The following is a 25,307-nucleotide window of genomic DNA, read 5'->3' as shown; positions in this document are numbered from 1 at the left end:
AATGCTCTGTGGGGCTGGCTGGAAAGATGGAAAAAAGCTAACTGGCAACGTAGGGGAAAACCAGTCTGGGCTGCTGATGAGTGGAAAGACATTGCCAGTCGGGTAGAGAAGCTACCCGTAAAGGTCCGTCATGTAGATGCTTATGTCCCCAAGAGTCGGGCTAATGAGGAGCACCAACACAATGAGCAAGTAGATCAGGCTGCAAGGATAGAGGTGTCACAGATAGACTTAGACTGGCAACACAAGGGAGAATTTTTCCTGGCTCGATGGGCCCACGGATGTCTCAGGTCACCAAGGCAGAGATGCTACCTATAAGTGGGCACGAGACCGAGGGGTGGATCTCACCATGGACAGCATTTCCCAGGTTATCCATGACTGTGAGACGTGTGCTGCCACCAAGCAAGCCAAGCGAGTGAAGCCCCTCTGGTATGGGGGGCGGTGGTCCAAATAGAAGTATGGGGAGGCCTGGCAGATTGACTACATCACACTGCCTCAGACACGCCAAGGCAAGCGCTACGTGCTGACCATGGTGGAAGCCAGCACTGGATGGTTGGAGACCTACCCTGTGCCTCATGCCACTGCCCGCAACACCATCCTGGGCCTGGAAAAACAAGTCCTTTGGAGACATGGTACCCCTGAGAGAATTGAGTCAGACAATGGGACTCATTTCAAGAACAGCCTCATAAACACCTGGGCCAGAGAACACGGCATCGAGTGGGTGTACCACATTCCTTATCACGCACCAGCGGCTGGGAAAGTGGAACGGTGCAATGGGCTGCTTAAAACCACCTTGAAGGCACTGGGTGGGGGGACTTTCAAAAACTGGGAAATTAATCTACCAAAGGCCACATGGTTAGTGAACACCCGAGGTTCCACTAATCGAGCAGGCCCTGCCCAGTCTGAGCCCTTGAGAACACCAGATGGGGACAAGGTTCCAGTGGTGCATATGAGAGGTATGCTAGGAAAAACTGTTTGGGTGAACTCTGCCTCCAGCAAAGACAATCCAATTCAGGGGGTGGTTTTTGCTCAAGGGCCAGGTTGTACCTGGTGAGTGATGCAAAGGGATGGAAAGACCCGATGCATACCCCAAGGAGACCTTGTTTTAGGGTGAACTACCTACAATACTGTGCCTGTGTCTGTAACTGTATGGATGTCTATAATTTGAAGATTTTTAATTTGATTTGGCATGATGGTAGGGGAAAATTCGGGGTGGATAATGTTGAGGGTTAGTTCTTTCTTTTTTTTCCCTCTGTGGAATTTTCCCCATTGTCATGCTAAGATACCTGTTGACTGGGCCCTGGTGACAAGGGGGAAGGGAGGGGAGGGGAGGGAAGAGGGGAGGCCCCGCGAGATTCAAACAGCCAGAAGAGGAAGCAGAAGGCTGGGCCTCGTCCCCATTTTCCCCACGGAGTTCAGATGAGAAGGATGATATCTGCCTCCTGCCTCTCTGTCCCATCCCAGCGTCGGGAAAAAAATATCAGACCCTGCCCTGCTGCCTTCTCGCTGTGAACTACCACCATCCAGCACTCTGCTGAGCACCAGGACCCACACCGTGAGCGTAGAGCTCTCTCTCCATCTCTCTCTCCCCCTGGGACAGCGCTGCCATCACCCCCAGCCCTCCTGCGGCTCTGTGGGACCTGCCCGCCCCCAGCACCAGGAACTGCAGCTCAGGGAAAAGGTGCCTGCAGCCAAAAAACACTGGGACTGAGTTACTGTTCTGTTTGTGGGTAATTTCATAGCTGTTGTTGTTCTTGTTTGTCTTGTTAGATATACCAGTAAAGAACTGTTATTCCTACCCCCATATCTTTGCCTGAGAGCTGTCTTAATTCCAAAATTATAATAATCGGAAGGATCACATTTTTTTTCAGTCCAAGGGGAAGCTTCTGCTTTCCTTGGCAAACACCTGTCTTTCAAACCAAGACAAGGAGAGACCCTGGATCAATATCAACCACAGATTGCTGCAGTCACCTCTGCTCTAAAAGGAGCAGTAATGAAATATACCCTTTAAAATCGGAATGGATATTTCTCCTGAAGTGCAGCAGAAAACCTTCCTGATGAACTGCACCAGACCAGAGGGAAATCAAGGCAGAGCCGTGGTTTGTCAGGAGTTCCTTGGTCCCAATGAGCGCCGTGGTGCATTTGGTGCTGAGCCCTCGAACCTCAGGGCCTAGGAGGAGATTGCACAAACCCTTCCAGGAGTCCAAGTCAGAAGAACCTTTCAGCTGCTGCACATTCCTGTGCCTTGGGCTGGCCCAGACTCCTCCTGTGGGATGTGTTGCACCTCAGCCGTGCTCTAGGAGAGAAATTCCTTTCTCCTTGTTTCCAGTCTGGGCCTCCACAACTGCCCTTGGCATTAATTGTTTCTTTCTCTGGATATTCTCTGTCAAAAGATCCATCACCTCTGAAACTGCCTGTCAATCCCTCCCAGGGCTCTCCTCTGCTGTCCTCACTCTCCAGCCCACTGAGCACTGAACTCCTTTGTCCACTCCTTTGACCACTATCAAATGGTCACATGCTTGAGGCCATGGGCCCCTGGACAAGAAGGACAGTTCCTTTCTATAGGAGAGAAACCTCAGAACCCAAGGTTTTGAAGGAAGATGAGAGACAGTCACCAGAGGCCAAGGCAAGCCAGACCTGTTTGTCTTGGCAGCATTTGTCTGGGAGATATCCTTGGATAGACCGGATTTGGGAGGCCAAATGCCAATTTTGTCCATGGCCATCAGGACGAGAAGTTCTTTTCTGGAGGAAGAAAAGTAGGGAGCCCCAGTGTTTCAAAGGCAGATAAGAGCTGGCCCTCAGGAAGCCAAAGTAACCTACATAGTCCTGGCAGCTTTTGTCTGGGAGCTACCCTTGCATATATACAGAAATTTGGAGGCACAATTCCAGTCTTGGCCATGAATGCCTGTGCTTGAAAGATGTTTTTATCATGGGAAGAAAATGTTCAGGGACTGCTACCGGGGTATGCAGGGCTTGGCACAGGCCGAGAAGGCAACAGAAAAACAGACACGGGGACAAACGGCCCCAGGGCTTCAGTTGCAGCAGCAGCAGCAGCAGCAGTGACAGAAGCGACTTTGTCGACCCTCTGGCTCTCCTCTCCCTCTCCCACAGTCCCACAGCCTCTCTCGGTCTCTCTTTCCCTGGGTCCCCCTCCTCTCCCAGTCTCCATCTCCCAGTTCCTAGCTCGGCCATACACTCGGGCTGCCCTGGCCCCAGGGGGGGCTTTCCCATCCCTTTCCCCATCCCCATCCATCCCGGCACGGTCTCACCTCCACCCGGCTCTGGCTGTACTGGCGGTGGTGCTGCTGGATGGACATCAGTGCGTGGAGCGGCATCGCCTCCCTTTGGCTCCGCCTGTCCCGACACCGGCCCCGGACCCGGCCCCGGCCCCAACATGGGCCCCGACCCCAACCCCGGCCCCTGGCCCTGGCCCCAAGGTGTGCCCTGGCCACGGTCCTGGTCTTGGTCCTGGCTCCTCCCGGGCCCGTGGAGCACACACACGGCACGGCTGCTCCTGCTGCCTGTGTTGCGGTTTCCCAGGCCCGAGCTCCACCGCTCGGCAGCGCGGTCGCTGGCCCTGAGCCTCTGCTGTCCCGTTCCAAAGAGCGAACACCTGGGGCTGCCCGGCCCGGGGCGGCTGAGGGGTGCTCAGGGCTCATGTCTGGCCCCGGGCCGAGCGCTGACAGCCGCGTCTCGCTGGCAGGGGAGGCGCAGCACAGCACGAAGGAGCGGTACCAGCTCGGTTTGCTGCTGGGGTGTGGAAGCTTTGGCAGCGTTTGGGCGGTGACTCGGCTCTCGGACAGTGCCCCAGTAAGTGGTGGGATCAGTGGCAGGCAGAAGAGGAGGAGGAGGGAGGACGAGGAGGAGCTCAGCCTGCTGCTGCCCTTGGCATGCAGGTGGCCATCAAAAGGGTGCCATGAAACCATGTCCAGCACTGGGGCAAGCTGGTGAGTGAGCGGGGACCAGCGGGAGAAGCCGGGGCATGCTGGGATGGGATGAGTCGAGACCCGGAAGGGTGGAAGCCACCAGGAGCCTGGAGGGAGAGCGGGTGTGGGGCCAGCAGAGCATCCCGTGCTGGGGGAGGGCTTCCCCAGTCCTGGCACAGCATCAGCCCCGCTGACGGCATCGTGGTCCTCCTGCAGCCCGATGGCACCAGTGCACCACTGGAGATCGTGCTGCTGGACAAGGTGTCCACAGGCTTCCCTGGAGTTCTCCAGCTGCTGGAGTGGCTTGAGTTCCCCAATGACATCCTGATGGTGCTGGAGCACCCGGAGTGGTGTCAGGACCTCCGTCATTTCATTTGGTCACAGGGGTTCCTGTCAGAGGAGGTGGCACAGGAGCTGTTCAGCCAGGTGCTGGAGGCCGTGCAGCACTGCACCAGCTGTGGGGTCCTGCACAGGGACATCAAACCGGAGAACATCCTGCTTGACCTGGCCACCGGGCAGGCAAAATTGATTGACTTTGGCTGTGGCACCTACCTGCAGGACACAGCCTACACTCACTTTACAGGTGAGCCCACACAGGGCTGTGTTCCCGGTCCCGGCATCTCCTGGCCCAACATCTCAAGGCCCAGCCTGGCTGTGGCAGCAGGGACTCTCCTTTTTGCTGCCAGTCATGGCACTGAGTCTTCATCTGAGTTGCTTTTGACTGGGGTGGGTGGGGGGGCAGCTTCCAGCCCTGCTGGCAGCTTTTGCCAGCCACTGTGTCCAGGACTGGCGCTGGGGCAGCCAGCCTGACAAAAACACCCGTGGGTGGGGGTAGTGGGTTGTGGGGGGTCCAAACCTGTGCAGCAGCTGTTTTGGTGGGCAGGTGAGAAAGGGCTTGCACTACTGTGCTCACATTGCTTGCCTTGTCCTCATAATGTCTTTTGGGGCAATGCAGGCAAGGAGGATGAAGACATGGATTTTCCCCACCACGGAGTGGGTTTTTCCTTGTCATGGTCAGGCCTTGCCAGGGCTTCTGCTGCACTCTTCCAGCACCAGTGGCTCCTTTTCCAACCCCAAGTTTGTAAACAAGTCCCAGGTGCTGGCCAGAGGCAAGGGGTCACACCATGTGCCACTGGTGCAGCCCTAGCATGCCCAAGGATTCTGGGGCCAGGCTCTGGGAGCAGCAGCATCCCCCTGATGAACTCCATCTGTATTCCATAGGAACACCGTCCTACAGCCCCCCAGAATGGACCCACTTTGGCTGGTACTATGGCAAGCCAGCTACCCTCTGGTCCCTGGGCATCCTGCTGCACCAGATGGTCTGTGGGGAGCACCCTTTCAGGAGAGGCCAGAACATCAGCTGGAACCATCAGCTCTCGCTGCCACAACAGGTCTCTCAAGGTGAATCCTCATCTCTGGGCACGGGGGGAATACCAGTGCTGGGAGACAGCAGTGGGCTCATGAGCATCCCGCTCTGGCTGCTGCTGAGGAGGTGGCACATGTCCTGCTCTCCTGCTCTCCTCCAAAACAAAGAACTGATGGGAAGGTTTAGGCCCAGCTCTGAGCACATGCAGCACAGCCTGAGCATGAGAACAGTGGGGCAAAGCAGACTGGAGCCTCCTCCAACTGACCGGTGGTTTCTGGTTTCTCTGTCCAGAGGGCCAAGATCTGATCAGATGGTGCTTATCCATGCTCCACATGGAAAGGCCCTCGTCAGAAGACCTGTTTTGTGACCCTTGGATGCAGCAAATTCACCTGCCATAGAAGAAGGGAGAGAGCCACAGGCACACTTGGATGCAGGGCTCTGGTGAGTTCCAGTTGCACACAGGCCTTGGCAATCAGAAGCAAAGAAGCCCAGACTTTTTTGTCCTGCCTGTGTCACTGCACAGGGGTCATCAGGTGGGAACACACAGCCCTTGAGCTGCTCTGCCCAGCACTGGTGGCCACCATCTGAGCTGCTTTGGCTTGTCCTGGTTCACTGACAGCTGGGCCCTGGGCAGAACACTGAGAGCCTGGTCTCACCCCAGGGAAGGAGAAGGAGCCCCTGGAGAAGCTGTAGCAGGTGGGGCTGCTGCTGCTGGAGACAGTGAGGATGACATCAAGGATGGCAACCTCTTCCTCCACCTGGCCACTGGCAAGCTGAAGATGGACTTGGATTCTGGCACCTTCTTCAAAGCCTGGCTCCACGGTGAATTTACAGATGAGTCCAGACCCAGGGGGATGCTCCCAGATTTGGGCATTGCACAGCCTGGCCAAGAAGCAAAGGTTCCCCCTTTGCTGGGGAGGATAAAACTGATTCTTCTGTCATCTGCCAAGCTGCTTTTTGGCACGGCTGGGGGTATGGGCTGGGGTGGGTACGAAATGGGAGTCAGCTCCTGGCCCTGCCAACAGCCCCCAGCACCCACCGTGCCCCGGGCTGGGGCAGCCAGCACGACACAAACAAAGCCCCATGGTGGGAGTGAGGTGGGACTCCAGAACTGGGCATGGCTGCTTTCCTTGGCAGGCAAGGAAGGGCTTGGGCTGCTCCACTGCCCTTGCTTGCTTTGGGATCACCATGACTTTTGGGGCCAGTGCAGGGGAAAAGGGAGAAAGCATGGGCTTCTCTCACCCGTGTGTGGCTTTTTCCCTGGCATCTAGGGTTGGGCCTTCCTCAAGCCCCTGACAGAGATTAGATTTTGAACATTTTTCTTTTCTCCCCTTCTGGACTGTAATCTATTTTCATTAATTTGTTGATTCTTTCTCTAAAGGAAGTGTTCCAGGTGGGCTCCAGTGTGGATCAGGAAGTGCTCGGGACCAGCTGCGGCGTGGATGGGCCGTGCCCTTGGAGAAGGCTGAGGACATCCCTTGGGACCAGCTTTTCTTCCAGCAGCGATGGCATGAGGTGGGTCCCCATCTTCTTGTCACGGTGGGATGAGAGCTTTTGGGAGATGGCAGCGAGCACAGGAGCATCCTGCTGTGGCAGCTGCTGAGGAGGTGGATGTGCCATGGCTGGCTGCAGGCTGGGCACATGTCCTGCCCTCCTGCTCTGCTGCCCAAGGCAGCAGTGATGGGCACTGCTCTGGGCACGGCCAGCATGGCCTGGGCACCGTGGCAGCTGGGACAAGGGGCACAGGAGCCTTCAGCTGATGGGCAATTTCTGGTTTCTCTCCTTGCAGCCGGGCCCTGTGGATGCTGAGGCTGCTCTGGGCTCTGCCAGGGCTCTGCTGCAGCTCAGCACCAGGCTGGAATCAGCCAAAGGAGAAATGGAGCGACCTGCAGCAGAGACTTGCTTGAGCATTTCAGCAACGCAGCTCAAGTTTGCAGAGTGTACACCTCCAAGGGAAAACATGACAACCCCCAAAAAGTAAATTTGTTCAATACCTTCTGAAATGAAATCAATCTGGGATGACCCCAAATGATATTTTTCAGCCTGCTCAAGCTGTAGCTCAGTCCTTCTCTGAACAGTTCTCTCCCCCACCTGCCTTTTAATTCACAAGTGCTCCCTCCTTTCCCCCAGTGAATTCCCAGCCCATCACAGTCTCCATCACATTGTTGCCTTCCTTGACGCCCCTCAGCACGAGGAAGACTGAGTTCCAGGATTAGGGACTCATTCTTTCACTGGCTGAAGAGCAGCAATGTCTCAGAGGTCCAGTGAGATTTTAGTGTCCTTCAGAGCTGCTCTCCTGCTCTCAGCTCTCCTCACTGCTGAGTTGCCACTCCCTTCTCCTCGTCCTTCCCGCAGGATGAACTCTGTGCATCCCCTTGAGCCTCCCCACTCTTCCCAGCCCACCCACCCAGCTCAGTTAGGCTGAAGCTGAAGCTTGTGTCCTCTGGCACAGCAGTGCAGTCCCCTGTGCAGGGAGCCCCAGCCCCAGAGCACAGCACACAGCAGTGCAGTCTGGGCTGGACCAGCTCCCCTCCACCCCTGCCTTGGCTGTCTGTGGCACCTGAATGCTCCCTGTTTGGAGCTGTCACTGCAGGATGGCCCCAGGGCAGAGCCCAGCCGGGCTCCCACTGCATCCCCTGAAGCTTGGGGCAGAGAGTGGAACCAGGGCTGAGGTGCATGGGGAGCACCCAGAGCTGTGGCTTGCACTCAGTGTTTGCAAGTGTTGTGTTCTCATCTCGTGCAGCCTGTGGGGAAAACAGCCTGTGCTGCCAGGCCAGCACTGCCCCTCTGGGCAGGGACAAGGCTGAAGGGCTTTCCCATTCCAGAGGAGCCAGCACTGAGCCTTGGCAGGGCCTGGCAGGGCTGGACACAGGTCTGGCTCCTGTCCAGGACTCACTGCCCACCCACCCCCATTGTGCTATCACGGACAGAAGGGTCTGTCTGTGCCAGGGGCTCTGGGATGTCTCTGTATACATGGACAGAAGGGTCTGACTGTGCCAGGGGCTCTGGGATGTCTCTGTATCCATGGACAGAAGGGTCTGACTGTGTCAGGGGCTCTGGGATGTCTCTGTATCCCTGGACAGAAGGGTCTGACTGTGCCAGGGGCTCTTGGGATGTCTCTGTATCCATGGACAGAAGGGTCTGTCTGTGCCAGGGGCTCTGGGATGTCTCTGTATCCCTGGACAGAAGGGTTACTCTGTGCCTGGGGTTCTGGGATGTCTCTGTATCCATGGACAGAAGGGTCTGTCTGTGCCAGGGGCTCTGGGATGTCTCTGTACCCATGGACAGAAGGGTCTGTCTGTGCCAGGGTCTCTGGGATGTCTCTGTATCCATGGACAGAAGGGTCTGTCTGTGCCAGGGGCTCTGGGATGTCTCTGTACCCATGGACAGAAGGGTCTGACTGTTGCAGGGTTTCCATAATGCCTTTTTACCCATGGGTATGGAGTAAACACGGAGAGGGAAAAAGTCAGTCACGTTGCTTGCACACCCCTTCCTTTCTATACCAGACACATCCATGCACACCCCCTTGTATGGATATATTTAAAGGATAGGGATGGGCAGAGATTTCCCACAGAGCTCTTACTTTGGCACAGCTCACCTTGTAAATCAGTGGCCAGGGGATTTTTTTCCCAGCTCTGCTTTGGGGACACAAGGTCCAAGGATCTGCAGTGTCAGAGGGAGAGTGTGGCTGGTGGCAGGTGAAGCCCCATTTCATGACATCCCAGAGTGGCACAGGACAAAGATAAAAGCACCCACAACCTCACTGATGAAGTCTTTGTGATGCTGCACATCCTATAGGAAAAGCTGCTGTCACCCAATCCATTTGGAGTTATAACTTTAATTTTCAATACTTTAGGGTGAAGTTTCAAACTGCAAGGTTTTTTTACCCTCAAGACACAATCATACACAATCCATTTTTCAATTTCCTCTTTCTTCAACCACAATTTAAGATGTCTTAATATTACAATCAAATCCCAAAATCATTTAAAAAATTATGTGAGGTCAGTAAGATGGATCCATGTCATCAGAACTTTCACAAAGCAAATAATTTAGTTGTCTTTTAAAATGATCAGTTACCAATTAATCCAAAGTTACAGAAGATTTTTTTACTACACATTGTGGTTTTTTCTCCTCTTCTTCACTATTTGTTTGTTCATTTTTTCCCTTTATTCTTTTTTTAAACAGAGAACACATCCTAAGAAAGGAATGTACAGCAAAATGAGATGCATTTCGGATAAACAATGAAAATGTAGGCTCCTCCTCTGTTTACTTTTGTCTGGATACTCTGAAGAAAAAATGTAGCAGAGAGCAGCAGAGGTGTAAAGTGGTTGCTTTGGACTAAACTGGAGTTTAGCACTGGTGACATCCTGATCCAGTCACGAGTTGCAGAATCCTTGTGCAGATCTCAAGCCCTGTGTTTGCAGGCACAGCACCTGCAGCTCTGACACAGCAGTGCATGAGAACAGCTCTGCTATTCCCCCAGAGAATCGGGGCTCTGCCCAAGAACGAGGTGCTACAGTCCTTTGCTCCTGGTTCCCGTGTGGAGCAGCTCCTTCCCGCTGGCTGAGCTGCTCAGGCAGAGCCCGGCAGCTCCTGGCCCTGCAGGGCTGAGGCTTTTCCCCCTTGCTGGGCACAGACTGATGGAGCAGCACTGCTGAGCACGGGGACACAGCGAGGGACCAGGAGCAGCTGCCTTTGTCCACCTGCAGCTCCAAGGCCCAAGCTCTGAGCAGACAGGGCTGGAAGGGACTCGCAGGCTCCCTGTTTGCTGGGCTGCCCCCCTTGTGCCCGGCCCAGCTCTGTGTGGGGCAGAGGGAGAACAAGGGGCAGCTCCCTCCCAGCTCCCAGCCCCAGCCCAGGGACCCCTCTGGCCCCGGGGCTTGGGGCACTGTCAGCACCCTCTGCTCCAGCCACCGCTTCTGCTGGCACTGACAGCAACACCCAAACTGTGGCTGATCCCGAGGGAGCAGCAGCAGTGCCTGCATCTGATCCCTGACTCTGGGGCACGGCTGGACAAACGACACCCACAGCAGCAGCAGCAGCAGCAGCAGCAGCAGCACATGGACCTGACTTTGAGCACAGCCCCTGGCACTGTTCCCTGCCGTGTGCAGTGGTGTCACAGCAGCCTGGGGCACCTGGGAGCCCTCTGTGCCAGCAGGGACTGGAGATGGCAGCCCTGGGCTCCTGGAGGTTGTGCAGGGAACAGAGGTGGGGACTCCCTCTCCATGTGGAGCTTCCAGATGGAAAAGGCTGCTGTGACCAGGCAGCTGCAAGGGCAGAGAAAGGAGGGGCTGGAGCCCTTGATTTGTGCCAGTTCCACAGTCCTGGGGAGCAGCCACTGAGCACAGGGGGAACAGAGGGCACAGCAAGAGGGACAAAACCAGTCAAGGTCAGAGACAGGAAAGAGCCAGAGCTGGGAGCAGGAACAGCTGCTTCATTGCACCCTTGGACAAAGCGCTTGGCTGAGCTTCCCAAGTGCTGAAGGGCATGAAGGGCAGAGAGGTGACAGCAAACCATGCTCCTGTTTGCACAGCCTCCCCTCTCAGTGTCCCAGAAGGATTTGGATGAACTGTATTCTTCTCTCTGAGTTGTCACATTCAGCATGAGCAGCTTGGCCCCAGGAGCTAAAGCAGCTGAAGCTTTAGGCCACAAGAGCTGAACAAGAGGGACCTTTTGGACCCCCAGGTTTAGGATGGCCAGCAGTTGGGATGTGCCCCAAGGAGGCTGTGCCAGCTTCTCTGGAAGGCCCCGTGCCCTTCCAGCTACGGCTGTGTCAGCAGCCCTGGGGGCTCCTTCTGCTGCCCTGAGCCCGCAGAGCAGGGCAGTGTTTGCTGGTGGTTAGAGCTGCTCATAAACATCCTGTCAGGCTGCCTTAAACACTTGGGGCGAGGGATTCCTTCCAACCTGGGCCACTTTGGGTGGGTTGAGGGTGTCCCCAGGGCAGGTGGCGGTGTGTGCAAGGGCCTTTGTGACACAGAGCAGCACGGTCACCATGGCATGGAATGGGACACGGTGTCAAAGGACCCTTTGTGACCTGTGCTGACATAGGAGCTGGCAGTGACACAGCCACACCACAGCGCTCGGAGCAGGCGACGGGACAGGACGCGCCGGAGCGGTGCTGTGAGGAGCCCCCACACAGCGCACTCGTTCGTGTCTGACCCGCAGCTTTTCTGAGGCGTTATTCCTGCAGGTGACCTCGTGGCAAGGCCGTGGGACTTGGTGGCCCGCGGCCTTCCCGAGGCTTCTCTTTTGCAGGTGCACTCGCGGCCGGACCGTGGGACTTGGTGACCAGAATTGCTTACGAGGAGTCTCCTGTCCTTGTGGCAGGAGCCCTCAAGAGCAGAGTGCAGGACTTGCTGTCCTGCAGCCATCCTGAGGCAACTCTGTCGTGGGTGTCTTCAAGGCACAACTGCACGACTTGTTGCCTCACAGCTTTCCCAAGGCATCTCTCTAGAAGGTGCCCTTGAGCCAGACTCTGACATGGCGGGCAGATTTCTCAGCCTGTTCAATGTTTGCAGAGGGAAAAAAGAGAAAGGCCCTGGAGTATCCCCAGCACAACCACCTGAGGAGCTGGAGCAGTTCCAGCCAATGCAGGATGGTGAGTGGCACAGCTGGGCCACAGGGCTAATGGCTGCTGAGAGCTGGGCTATATCCCATCCCATCCCATCCCATCCCATCCCATCCCATCCCATCCCATCCCATCCCATCCCATCCCATCCCATCCCATCCCATCCCATCCCACCCACTGTGGACATGGCCAGGGACAGGACAGAAGAGGGGCTGGGCAGACACCCCGCAGCAGCCGTGCTCCATCCCCTGGGGCATCCCGGGGCTGTCCCTGCCTGGGGAGCGCAGGGCTGGGCTGTGTTCTCTGGCCTCTCCCGCAGCCCCTCAGCTCTGACTGCACTCGCTCTTACCCAGGTGCAGCCACTGACCGGACACAAGAGCAGGAACCCACCCGCGGCCGCTTCCGCACAACACTGAAGGTACCTGCAGCCATCCCCACCTGGGCTGGGCCTGCTGTCACTGCTCAGCCCAGCACAGCGCTTGGAGCATTGCATTGAACTTGCCTCTCTTCCCTGTCCTTTGTTCTCCTGCAGAGGTTCCAGAAGTTCCTATGCATTCGACGTAGGAAGACCAGAACCACAGCTACAGAGGGCACAGCTGAGCCTGACTCCAAGCTGACCGAGCTCCAGGCAGAGCCAGATGTCAGCCCAAATTCACCTGAGTGCTCAGAGGGCTCTGACACTGCAATGAATGATGGCAGGGCAAAGGCTGACATGGCAGAGACTGAGGACATGGCCGACACTTCGGAGACAGAGGGCATCACAAATACTGACACCACTGCCACTCTGAGTCAGGAACTCATTGGGGACTATTTCAAGGAGCCCTGTGTTTCTTCCCAGCCAAACATAAGCAGCCTGAGGCCAGGGCTTGAGGCCTCACAGGAGTGCATGCCCACTCACGCCATGGTCACTGGGCCCCCTCAGTCTTTGAGGCCAGCACAGTGTGGCGGGGAGGGAAGCACTTCTTAGGGGAAGCTGGGGAGTGTCTCCCATGGACAGTGCTCCAAGTCTTGCCCACCCCCTCCAGGTGCCAGCCATGGTGAAAAGCATCCACCAGAGTCTCGTGTCCCATGCCACTGTGGGTGTCAGGCTGCGCACTGACATTTGGAGGCTGGCTGGAGAACACCCTGCTGACGTGGTGCTGACCCTCCTGCGCTGTGCCCCAACGTGTGACAGGTACGGGGTCCACGTGCCTTGAGAGCTCAGGGCTCAACAGCCTTTAGGGCCCATGGCCCTGTACAGCCTGTCCAGTGGGGTCTGCCAGACAGGCACAGAGCTCCAGGACCCTCAGGCCCCTCTGTTTCCTCAGCCTGCTGCCATGCTCCCTCCCTCCCCCTCAGGGCGTTGGGGCTCTGTCACCTGGGCCCCACAGCTGTACAGGGCCTGGTCCTGTGACTGAGACCCCTTGACACAGAGCTGTGATCCCACAGAGCTGCTGCAAGGATGTGGAGAGCCATAGGCTCGTCAGGACCAACAGTGGAGAAGGTGCTGCCCACACTGCTCTGTGTGATGGAGGATTGGCCTCTGCACAGCATGAGCACCTCTGATGGAGACAACAAAGACGTGTTTGCCCTGGCTGTGAGTTTCTGGAACTGGCCTCTGCTCGCTCTCCACTCGCCTCTCCAGCAGCTCTCCATCCTCTCCGTGCCTCAGGCATTGGGCTGAAACCTGGGCTAGGGACAGGCTCAGGGGGCACTGGGCCCGCTGCTCCCCCTGCATCTCCCCTCGGGCCCTGCCCCATGGACAGCTCAGCCCTGAGCGCTGTCTCGGGCTGCTTCTTTTGCAGGCTACTCTGGTGATCTGGCTAATTGTGCCTCAGTGCCAGAAGGCAATGATCCTTTATTCCTCCCGCCTGTTTGTGGCTCTGCTCTTCCACGTTGTCATCACCACACAGCAGATGCCAGAGGAAGTTGATAACTTCTGGACAGCGTGCCGGGAGGAACATCGCCTTCCCAGCCACCCCAACAGGTCCCAGTCCCCCTGTCCTTCCCATGCCCTTATGGCCAGCACCAGTGCTCCCAGTGTGACCTGGACTTTGCTCTGCACACAGGTTTGCGGTGCAGGCCATGAAGGCTCTGCTCTTCTGTCTGCACTATGACCCTGAGGTGATGGCCATGGAGCGCAAGCGTGGCTGGGACGCGCTGCTCTGCGCTGACACCCAGCACTATGCCGTGGGTCTGCTGGCCAGGTGAGACCCCCATTTCCCCTCTGTCCCCGACATTTGTGCTCTGTGCCCGGGGTGCCCCACACAGTCCCTGTGCTCATGGGCCAGAGGGATTTGTCACCAAGGGACAGCCAAGCAGACTGGAAAAGGCTGGGAGAGGAGGTGCCCAGAAGGAGCAGCCTCCCAAAATGCCCACATCCGCTCCAGGGATGCTTGGGAAAGACAGGATCTCTGTGACTCAGTCCTGAGACAGCTTTGCCTGCCCACCTCAGTGTCTTGGTGCCTTTTCCCCCATCAGGCAGATGCGCCGTGCCTCCCTCTCCGTGTGTTCTGGGATTGCACGCCGCCTGCTTGGCTGGCTCAGCAGGGAAGAGCCACGCTGGGATCTGCCTTTCCTGGCATTCCTTGTGGAGGTGAGCCCGATGGCCAGCGCTGCCTCTCTGAGCTGCCTCCCAGCTCTCTGTGGTCATCGCCACAGCTGCCTGGGACGGTGCCCGTGCCCTGTGCTGCTGTCTGGGCCCAGCCCTGTGCGGATCTGGGCTCCTGCTGGCTGGGTCCCCTGTCACTGCCCTGTGCCTTCCAGGTCCTGGACTGCTTGGATTTGACTCACTGTGCTGACAGCATCCTTGAGATCATGTCAAGGCATGTGCAGAGCAAGTGCAGGGAGAGGCGTCGCCTGGCGCTCCGAGGCCTTGTGGTGCTCAGCAAGGATCCCTCGATGGTGAGAAGGGGACAGCGGCTGAAGCTGCGCTGGGGAAAGCAGCCCCTTGGGCTGGCTGGGCTTCAGGAGCTGAGGCAGATGCTCCCAGCTCTCCTGCCTCACCTCCCTGAGTTCTTTGGGACAGGCCTTTGGCCTCTGGGCCCTGCAGTTGGGGTTGCAGTGCCAGGGCAGTGTTGGTGGTGCTGTCGTTCGTGGCTTCACAGCACAACCTTGTGTTCCACACAGGCCCTAAAAATGTGTAGCCTGTCTCAAAGGCTTTTGGAGCTGCTGGCTGATGCAGATGGAGAGGTGGTTGGCATGAGCCTCCACGTGTTCACCAATGTGCTCCAGGACAAAGAGATCCTGATATCCAGCACCACCGCCCTGAAGCTGGCCCAGGCACTCCTGGCCCTCTTTGACAACGTAAGGCTCAGTGTCCTCAGCCACGGGCACTGGCTGCTGCCCAAAAACTTGGTGCCCTGTGGATTATTTGGGCTGTTGTTCAGGGGCTGCAGTAGTTGGTGCTGAGGTTTTTTCCTTTCCTCCAGGACAACAGCCACGTGCAGCTGCTCTCCCTTGACCTCTTCTGCAAGGTGATGGAATTGGTAGTAGACGAGGGAAAAAAGCCCCTTAAGTCAACTGTGTGCCAGAGCCTACTCCCACTTTTATTCCACTGTCATGATGAAAATCGGCGTGTGGCAGAGGTGAGGACTCGTGGGCTGCTGGTGCATCCCTGGGAGGGGGCTCGGCTGCCTCCTGCCCTGGCACCTCCCGGGCTGCAGCCTCCTCCAGGCCTTGGCACAGGGACACGGGTCCTGTGCCCTGAACTGCGCTGCCATCTCCACATCTCTGCTGCTCTCCAGGCCTCTCGGGCAACGCTGCATTGTGCGACCAAATTCCTGAAGAGGAGGAATCTGGAGCAGCTGCTGAAGAAGGAGCAGCTGTGGAAGTTGGCCGAGTGCCTGGTAAGGACGGCCTGGAAGCCCCAGGCTCAGGCTGGAGAAGCCCCCTGAGCGCGGTGCTCGCTGTGTGGGGCTGGCAGCTGTGGCCGTGCCCAGTGCTGCACCCAGGGGCCACACGGGCTCTGCTCCAGGCTCCCGTGGCCCCGAGCCGGGTGCCGACGGAGCCCCGGCCCAGCGGGGCCGCGGGGCGGGTGGGCACCGCGGCTCCCCGGGCAGCACCCGGCCCTCTGCCCCTGCAGAGCCCGGCGCCAGCGGCTGCCGGCCGCGCCTCAGGGCTGGGCGGGCAGGGGAGGCCGGGGCCGGGCGCCTCAGGGCAGCGCCTGCCAAAGGGGCAGAGCCCGCCCCGACCCTTCCCTGCCTGCCGCCGCTCTCCCCAGCTGGCAGAGGACAGGAGCCGAGCGGCCCAGCACCTGCGCCAGGCCCTGCCGTACCTGCAGAGCCCCCAGGAGCCCCTGCGAGAGGCGGCCATCAGGTTCATCGGTGAGCCCGGGGTCCCTCCCCACCCACCACGGCTCGGCCCCGGCCCCGGCTGCTGCCCCGGCGGCGCCATCCGGGCCCGGCGCCGTGGAGCCCCGGCTGCCCTCGGGGCTGCTGTCGCCCTCTCCCGGCCGTGCCCTTCCTTGGGTGTCAGGAGGTGGTGAGGGCCCGGGCTGAGCCCTGCCGGGCCAGGAGGGCCAGTGGCCACAGGGCTGGCAGCGCCGCTGGCAGGGAGCTGTGCCGCTGGGGCAGTGACAGGCTCTGTGTTCCCAGGGCTCGCCGGGCAGTGCTTGAGGGGGCAGAAGGAAGAGCCCCAGGTGCTCAGGGAGGGTGAGTGAGGGCAGCGGGCTGTCAGCGGGGCTGGTGGGGGGAGCTGCAATCCCTGGGCAGGGAGCTGCAATCCCTGGCCCGGCTGTGGAGGGTTTCACTCCCTGTGTGGATGAACGGTGGCGTGGATGGAGCACACAGAGATTTCAGGGACATGGGTGGGGGTATTCGTGGCCAACACCTTGCAGCTGATCCCCTTGGCCCCTCCTCTGTATTGGCCATGGAATAAGCTAGCTGGGATGGCCCTAGCAGGAAGGTCACCTTGGATTCCCACAGATCTGGGCTCTGACCATGGCTCCTTTCCTCTCTCTTCCAGTCTTTCAAGCCCTGATGACAGACAACAGTCCTTCACAGACAAACGTAGGAATTCAAGATGCACTCAATTGAAGAGCTGCAGAACCATGCTCATCTGCTGGCTCAGAAGAACCAGCATCCCTTTAAGCTCTCCAGATGCCATGGAAGATGAGGCAACCTTGAGACCAGAAGAGACCAGCTGGAGCTCCAGGCACAGCTGAGCCTGTTGAAGTTCATGTGGCTTCAGCCCTCTCCCTGCTTGTACATAGCTCTCTCCCTCCAGCCTTCAGACACTGCCCATCCTCTCATCTTCCCTCCACTATTCCTCCCTTTTCACTGCTCCCTCCCTCCAGCCCTCACACTGTTCCTATCCCTTTTTTCTCTTATATCTCATTCCACCCTTTTCACTGCTCCCTCCCTCCAGCCCTCACACTGTACCCATCCCTTTTGTCCCCTCCATCTCTTCCCTTTGCTTTGACCCCCATCAATAAAGAGTTTGGCTTCTTCACTTTGCCTGCATCTCTGTGGAGCTCAAGCGCCGCAAATCCGGAGCCCTGGGACACATGGGCTCTTCCTGCCGTTCTCTTCCATGCTGTGTTTTGTGCAGAGATGCAGAGGAACAAGGGCAGATCAGGCTGGAAATATCTCTGTGCTAAAGGTCCAGTTCCACAACACTGTGGAGTTAAAGGTCTTGCTGAGCACTCTTGGAGGCCCTGGGTTTTAGAAGAGCCACTCCACCTGAGTATGCTCTGAACCCAACTGGGACGGATTCCCTGACAAGCATCCACAGAGGGCAAAGGAGACTGGAATGCTGCAAGGTTTCAACAACAGCTTCCTGAAAGCACAGCAATGCTCCATCCCTGCCCAGGTCAGGAAGAGGGCAGAACCAGAGATCATCAGGGCTTCTCAGGGAGCGTTGGGTGTGCCAAAGGACAAATGAAGCAGCAGCACAGTGCCCGAGACTCGGACGCGTGACCGTGCCAGTGTCCAGAGCGCTGTCAGGCAGTGCTGGGAACCTGAGTGCGGTTCTGGTCCCCACAAATGAGGAATCACAGCCCCTGCCCCAGACCCAGTCAGAAAGCCAAGCAAGTGAGACCAGAGGGAGGGCACCCTTCCAGTCTCTCTTGGGCATGGCTGCAAAACAGCCCCTGCTTCTTCTTGCTCCACCTGTGATTGGGGTGTGCTGATGGCAGAGCCAGCCAGGTTGTGCTCTGTGTGCCAAAGCCTGTTGAGAGGGGGAAGGAAAAGTGCTGCGTGCAGAGCAGAATCCTGTAAAGTGCTGGCAAGAGCATCCTGCAGGAGCAGAGCTCTGGTCTGTGGCCAGGAACAGCCTGGTTTTGCTGCCATGAACGCAGGCAGGACTCCAGGCAGGTGAAGAGGCAGCGGGCAGCTTGGGTTTGTAGAGGGCCTGGGGATGCATATGTGAACCTCCACCTGGAAACACACTTGGGGGAACATGACCTAGAGCTGGAGTGCCTGTTCTGCAGCCCTGAGGACTCTTGGCCAGCGCAGGGCATGTGCCACCTGCCAGGGACAGCTCTCAGCCTGCCTGGCAGCTCCCCATGGACTGTGGGCAGTAGTTGGAGGTGGAAGGAGCCACCCCCATCAGGGCAGATTCCTCCTGCTCTGGAGATGCTGCTGCATGGCCAGGGCTGCTCTCAGCTCTCTCCTCAAGGCAAGGCAAAGGGGCTGTCAGGTGTGTGTCTGTGTCCCTGAGACTCCTGCACTGTCCCACGGGGCATCAGCAGATGTGCCTCAGATCTGCCTCACAAAGTGCCTCCTCCTCAGCCTGCTCTGCCTACAGACAGCAGCAGCAGCACCTTGGCTTGCAGCATCTCAGTTTGTCTGAGCTGCCCTTCAGGCCCTGCTGCCAGGGAGATGCCCCTGGGCAGTGCCCTGTGCTGGGAGGGGTCTGCAGGGCAGAGCTGAGCCCCCAGGGCTGGGCTGGGCTCTGGCAGCACTGGCAGGGACAAGTTTTGGATAGAGACAAACAGCTCCCAGGAGGAACAACTCCAGGCAGCAGAGAGCCAGACTATAGCTAGATATCCCTCCATGTCCAGATGCACAAGGAAAGAGAGGATGTTTCAGAGAAAATGGTTATTTAACTGGAGTCTTCAAAGACTCCACTTTATTTCTAAAGAATGCTTATGTTCACGCTGAAATAGAGGAATGTGTAATCAGGAAATGGCACCTGTGTGGGACCATTAGGTCTGACTGCACTGGGGTACAGGGAGCTCTGTTTTCCCTCTGGCCTCCCTCGTGTTCAGACTGAGAGTGATGCTGAAGATGATGCAGTAACTCAGCAGCAAAAACCTAAACTTAAAAATAAAAATGTGTAGTGCGGTTTCCCCATAGGAAGATAAGTAGTTTTGACTGGATTCCAGAAATTATTCCATAGGATTGAATGAGAGATATTGCTCCAAGCTTGTCAATAACTTCTTTGAACAGCCCACAATGCCCAGAGTGCAGAAATGTCCAACAGCAGCTCCATCAGGCACTTCCTCCTGCTGGCATTGGCAGACACGCGGCAGCTGCAGCTCCTGCACTTCTGCCTCTTCCTGGGCATCTCCCTGGCTTCCCTCCTGGCCAACGGCCTCATCATCAGCGCCGTAGCCTGCGGCCACCACCTGCACACCCCCATGTTCTTCTTCCTGCTCAACCTGGCCCTCACTGACCTGGGCTCCATCTGCACCACTGTCCCCAAAGCCATGCACAATTCCCTCTCTCTGCTTGTGCCCACATGGCAGCAGCTGCCTGGGCCAGTGCCTTTCTCAATGCTCTGCTGCACACAGCCAATACATTTTCCCTGCCCCTGTGCCTGGGAAATGCCCTGGGCCAGTTCTTCTGTGAGGTGCCCCAGATCCTCAAACTCTCCTGCTCACACTCCTACCTCAGGGAACTTGTTCTTCTTGTTGTTATTGTCTGTTTAGCATCTGGGTGTTTTCTTTGGTGTTTTTTCCTATGTGCAGATCTTCAGGTTTCATGCTAAGGATCCCCTCTGAGCAGGGAAGGCACAAAGCCTTTTCCACCTGCCTCCCTCACCTGGCTGTGCTCTCCCTGTTCCTCAGCACTGGGACATTTGCTCACGTAAAGCCCCCTTCAATCTCATTCCCATCCCTGGATCTGTTCCTGTCAGATCTGTACTCGGTGGTGCCTCCAGCCCTGAACCCCCAAATCTACAGTCTGAGGAAACAGGAGCTCAAGGATGGTCTGAGAAAAATCATCGTTCATTCTTTCAGAAGCAAGAAACTCTCATTCTCCTTTCTAGCTCTTACGATGTTACTCATTAATGCCCACTCTGTGTCCTGTGTATTTTTTTTTCTTCTGGCACATGTAATGTATTTTTGTGTGTTTGTTAACAGGAAAACCTTGGTCTCTAACACTTTCATCTCAGTATTTGCATTTGTAGTGCAAATTTCAGACTATATAGTCCCAGAGCTGTATTATATACGCGGTTACACAAAATAAAGAACTCTGTATTGCCATGTTTGCCGTGACAACTTTCCTCCATGACTTGTCTGGAGCTACAGGGTCGGTGCCTGAAGGCAGAGCTGGGGAGAAAAAGGAACCCCAGTGCTGTTCACTGCCAGGGAGCCCCAAGGCTTCAGCTCCACAACCTCCTCGTTATGCAGCACACAGAGGGGGCACAGGCTGCAGGAGAGATGGCCGAGGGCTGGGCAGGGCTGGCAGGGCCAGAGGCACCCAGGCCTTTGTCCCCTGGGCTCGGGCAGGGCCTCTGCAGGCCCCACAGAAGGAACTTTCCTGGCAGGGGCCGCACTTTGCTTCTGCCTCGGCCCTCCCTGAGGAGGCTGGCAGGGCTTGCAGGCTGATGCCATTTGTCCTTGCTGCCCCTGCCATCCCACTGCCCCAGCAACAGCCCCGAGCCACCCGTGAGGGACAGGCCCTGCTGTCCCAGGCCTGGGCTCAGCCTTGGCCTTTCTGCTTCCTCCAGCCAGCCCAGGCCTTGCTCAGCATTGCAGTTCCCTGCTCACAGCCTTTGGCTCCTGCAATCCTGCCCTCAAGGATCTGCTCTCCCCAGGCCCTGGGGAGCCTTGGGCACTCCCTGCCCTCACTCATGGCGGCCACTGATGCTCCAAGGCACTTGCAGTTTTGCTGCTGACTCCTGCAGCAGCTTCTTCAACCTTCTCTCAGTGCCTCAGGCTCCTGCCATCAGCCCCAAATCCCCAAGTCTGGGCATCATTAAAATACACAAAGGCCTTGGGAGCTCTTTGTCTTTCTTCCATTGTCTTCAAGTCTCCAGGGCTTGTGCAGCTGCTTGCAGTCACTTTGGAGCTCTGTTAAGGAGGGGGATTTCAAAGTGCACCTCATGATTTTTGGTTTTAATCAAGGGCATATTATTTTTGTTTTTCAGTTCATTGCACAGGTGATAGAAAAATGATACATCATTCTTCAGGTGATGTTGATGCTGAATGTTTCCTTAGGAGGTCTGGTCACAGAGAAGAATGATCCCTTTCAGGGCTGACCCTGTTTGGACAACCTGCTCCTCACCCCAACCTCACCGTGTCTGACATTGCTCATCTGGGACTGATATCCAGAAACATAAAAATTCCCTATAAATTTATTCTTATAATTACACTTTAATAAATTATAAAATTATAAATATTTTTTCTATATAAAAGGAAATATTATCTGTTTACCATTTAATAAATTTAAAATAATTAAATTTAATAAATGACGTTATTTTTCTATTTCTAAAAATATTATTTTTGTTACCTGATTTTCATATTTATATTAATATCTATACATTTTTAGCAACCAGAGATGTTACTGGTCATAGGTTCTAAGTAGCACAATTCCATTAATTATTGTCTCTTCTTTTCTCCCTCCTTATGCTAATTAGTCTTTTTTTCAGTCCTCTTCTAATCCTTTTAATCATTTTCACATTCAAAGTAAAAAAAGCCACTTCGGGATCCCTGGAGACTTTTCTGGGGCACATTTGGGGAAGATTTGGGTCTGGGGAGGGAATTCAGAGAGAACTTTAGGGTCTGCAGGACACTTCAGGGAGCCGGGTGGGCACTGGGCAGGGCACTGAGGGATTCTGACGGACACCTCGGCGTCCGGGGGAGCTCTTGGGGGTCCAGGGGGAAAACTTGGAGGTCAGGGAGGGGAATGTGGAGCCCTTCGGGGTCCGGGCGGGCACTTGGGGGGCTCGAACGGGGCTCTTTGGGGCGCGACGCATGATGGGAGTTGTAGGCGCGGGTAGAATACTGTTCAATGGAGCCGCGGAGCATCACGGGAGTTGAAGGCGCAGCTGCAATGTATCTCTGGAATGCGCGGTGCATGACGGGAGCTGTAGTCCCGGAAGTGTGTCGGACGGGGCATTTGGGGTCCGGGAAGGCTCCTGGGGGACACTTTTGAGTCCGAGCTGTGACTTGAGGTGCTCAGGGCGGAATGTGTACGGTTCGGGAGCATTTGCAGTAGCTTGGGGAGGTCTAACGGGGCCCTTTAGGGCGCAGTGCACGGCAGGAATTTAAGAGTGAAACTGCGTTATGAGAGGCTATGGGGCCGCGGGAGGTGACAGGAGATGAATTCCCAGAAGTGATTGTAACGGGAATCTGTGGGGCTGAGAGCATCCAGGGAATCCGGAGCCGCTTTTGGGGGCTTCTGAAGAGGATGGTGAGGGGGCACTTCCGGATCCTGGAGAGTGTGGGGGACGCTTATGGGACATGGGGGAAGGAGGGCAGATAGCGGAGTTCTGTGGAGCGCGGGGCATGATGGACGTTGTAGTCCCAGCTCCAATGGGGCTCTATCGGGCCGCGGTGCATGATGGGAGTTATAGGCCATAAGGAAAGATGGCGCCGTCACCAGGCACCGCCCCCATTCCCCGATCCCTGGCGCTGATTGGTTGGCGGCAGTGATGGGCGGGGGCGGGAGCAGCCCATTGAACCCCTCCAGTCCCTCCCAGTACAACCCAGTTCATCCCCAGTACAGTTCAATACAACCCCAGCGCCTCCAGGCCCTCCCAATACACCTGAGTTCTTTGCTACTCTCTTCCAGTTCTCCCCAGTGTCATCCCCACGCTGTTCAGAGTGTCTCCAGTTCGTCCCAGTATACCCCAGTATCACTCAAAGTATTCAAAATTTGCTCCAGTGTTTTCCAGTATCAGTCCCAGTATGTCCCAGTGTGTCTCTGTGTACAACCACAGTCCATCCCAGTCCACCCAGAATCCCCCTCAGCATTCCCAGTGTTCCCCAGTATGTCCCAGTCCTCCCAATTGTCAATCCCTGTGTCTCCCATAAATTTCCCAGTATTCCCCAGGATGTACCTGACATCCCCAGTGTCACTCCCAGTATGTCCCAGTGTCTTCCACAATGTTCCCAGTGATGTTCAGTATGTCCCAGTCCTCCCAAGTGCTTCCACTGAAAATTGAATTTCTCACAGTTAACATGGCACCCAAACCCAGCAGTGGGGTCAGTGCAGTGTCCATGGCCACAGCCCCTGGCAGTGCCCAGTGCAGGTTGGGATGATGATCCACCCTCACAGCTGGCCCTGGGCAGCTCTGCAGTGGTTTTGGTGGCACCTTGGGCTGGCACACACCTGAGGAGTGTGTCTGTTTGCAGTGGGGGAAATTAGAAGATTGCTTCAAGATAAAAAGGAAAACCCCTTTGCCAGACCTCCTGAGGAGTGACCAGGGATCAGTATCAGTCACTGAATGCTGCAATCACCTCTGCTCTATAGAGATAAGTAATAAAAGACACCATTTAAAATAGGAATGTGCATTTCTTAGAAGTTATTCTTGTAATATTTCTCCATAAGTAGAGTTGAAACTTTCCTCATTACTGCACTAGACCAGAGGGAAATCAAGGCAGAGCTGTGGTTTGTTAGGAAACCTCTCAAGAACTCCAAGTCAGAATTGAAGTCCAAAGTTTCCTTTACTTTTGATGGGTCCCACTGAGGGACACAACTGAGAAAGTGTGCCCAGGTTGCAGTCAGAGCAGGAAATTGGAGGCAGTGATGACAGGAGGGGACAAAGAGAAGCCAAGTCTTGGTGGCCTGGGGCACAGCAGGGTCTGTGCCACCAAGGGCTGTGAGCAGACACCTTGTCCTGAGCCCCTGGGGCCTCCTGGCACAGCCCCAGCAAGGCTGGGCACTGTCAGCCCTTGTCCTGCCCTCAGCATCCCCCCACATGCCAGTGGCCTCAGGGATCTGCTGGGTCCAGTCCCTGAGGAGCCTTGGTCAGGAATGGCCCTGGGGGCTCCTTCATGCTCCCAGGGACTGCAGGTTTTTCCATGGACTTTGGGTTTTGCTCTTGTCTTGGAGTCTCTGAGAACTTTGTGCAATCATGGCCTCCCATTCTCTGCTTTAATTAGTCTCTTGAGAGGGCTCCTCAATAACAACACTCAGTGGGGCTCATGGGATCTTTAAGGTACTTCAATTTTTGAGGTACTTTCCTTTGTCCTTTGTTCTTTAAGTCTGGGAGGTTTTTGTGCAATCATGGCCTCCAGTTCTCTCCTCCAAGGAGTCCAAGAGGATCCTGTTGGGGATGGACCTCAGTGGAACCCATTAATGCTTTGAGACACTTTGGGTTTTTCTTCTGACTCTCACTCTTGGAAAGATAACTGCAATCTCCTCTCAGGCCCTGAGGTTCAAGGGCTCAGCACCAAAATCACCACGGGGCTCATTGGGATCAAGCAAGTCCTGACAAACCACGGCTCTGCCTTGATTTCCCTCTGGTCTGTTGCAGTTCATCAAGAAGGTTTTCAAATCCACTTAGGGAGAAATATTTCAAAGAGCTTCTAAGAAATATCCATTCCTATTTTGAATGAATGGTTTTTAATACTGCTCTGTTTAGAGCAGAGTTGACTGCAGCTCTCTGTGACTGATGTTGATCCAGGGTCTCTCCTCAGGAGCTCTGTCCTGCTCTGAGGAGCTGTGACTTGAAGTCTGACCCAGTGCGGATAACCTTGCTCCATATTCCCCAACTCCATCCTGTCTGTCCTCCCTCATCTGGGACCTGCTTTGCTTGCAGAACTGGCTGCACTCAGACAGAGACAGGATTTTCCTTTTATTTTTTCGAAGAATCTAGAATTCCTAACTTTCACCATTAAAAACAGGGTCATTCCTCAGGTGTGTGCCAGACCAAGGTGCCACCAAGGAGGTTCCCCTTCCCCAAGGCAGAACCCTGGGAAGAATGTTTGAGACCTTTGAACTCCTTGGCTCCCTGAGGCCTTGCAGTGTCAAAAAGGTCCCTTGGTTCCAGGAGGTTCATCGGTGTCACCATGGTCTCTCTTTGGTTCCATGAGGTTCATTGGTGTCACCATGGTCTATCTCCTTGGTTCCAGGAGGTTCATTGGTGTCCCCATGGTCTCTCTCCTTGGTTCCAGGAGGTTCACTGGTGTCACCATGGTCTCTCTCCTTGGTTCCAGGAGCCATCACAATGTCACAACAGCCCCCTGGTTCCATGAGGTTCCTGCAGCAGGACTTCCCCTGTGGCACAGCAGAGCTCATCTGTTCTGTCCATCAGCTGGGCCATCACTCAGGGCATCTTCCCCCTCTCAGCAATTGCT

The 25,307-nt window shown here is 56.1% G+C and overlaps 1 protein-coding gene across 1 annotated transcript; it reads left to right on the top strand.

Annotated features, from left to right (window-relative positions):
• Window positions 1-3,249: 3,249 nt before the first annotated feature.
• Window positions 3,250-5,687, top strand: LOC134057291 (serine/threonine-protein kinase pim-1-like; the record flags this gene model as incomplete). Its single annotated transcript, XM_062514285.1, is given in 5 exon segments — window positions 3,250-3,807; window positions 3,894-3,944; window positions 4,140-4,506; window positions 5,145-5,324; window positions 5,581-5,687. Coding segments are annotated over 5 exon segments (1,263 nt in total), but the record flags the coding sequence as incomplete, so codon positions are not given.
• Between the last annotated feature and the right edge of the window lie 19,620 nt (window positions 5,688-25,307).

Source organism: Cinclus cinclus, unplaced genomic scaffold, assembly GCF_963662255.1.
Source record: "Cinclus cinclus unplaced genomic scaffold, bCinCin1.1 SCAFFOLD_32, whole genome shotgun sequence".
Classification (NCBI taxonomy): Eukaryota; Metazoa; Chordata; class Aves; order Passeriformes; family Cinclidae; genus Cinclus; species Cinclus cinclus.
The sequence above is the reverse complement of the archived record's forward strand: the minus strand, read 5'-3'. Positions and strand labels throughout refer to the sequence as shown.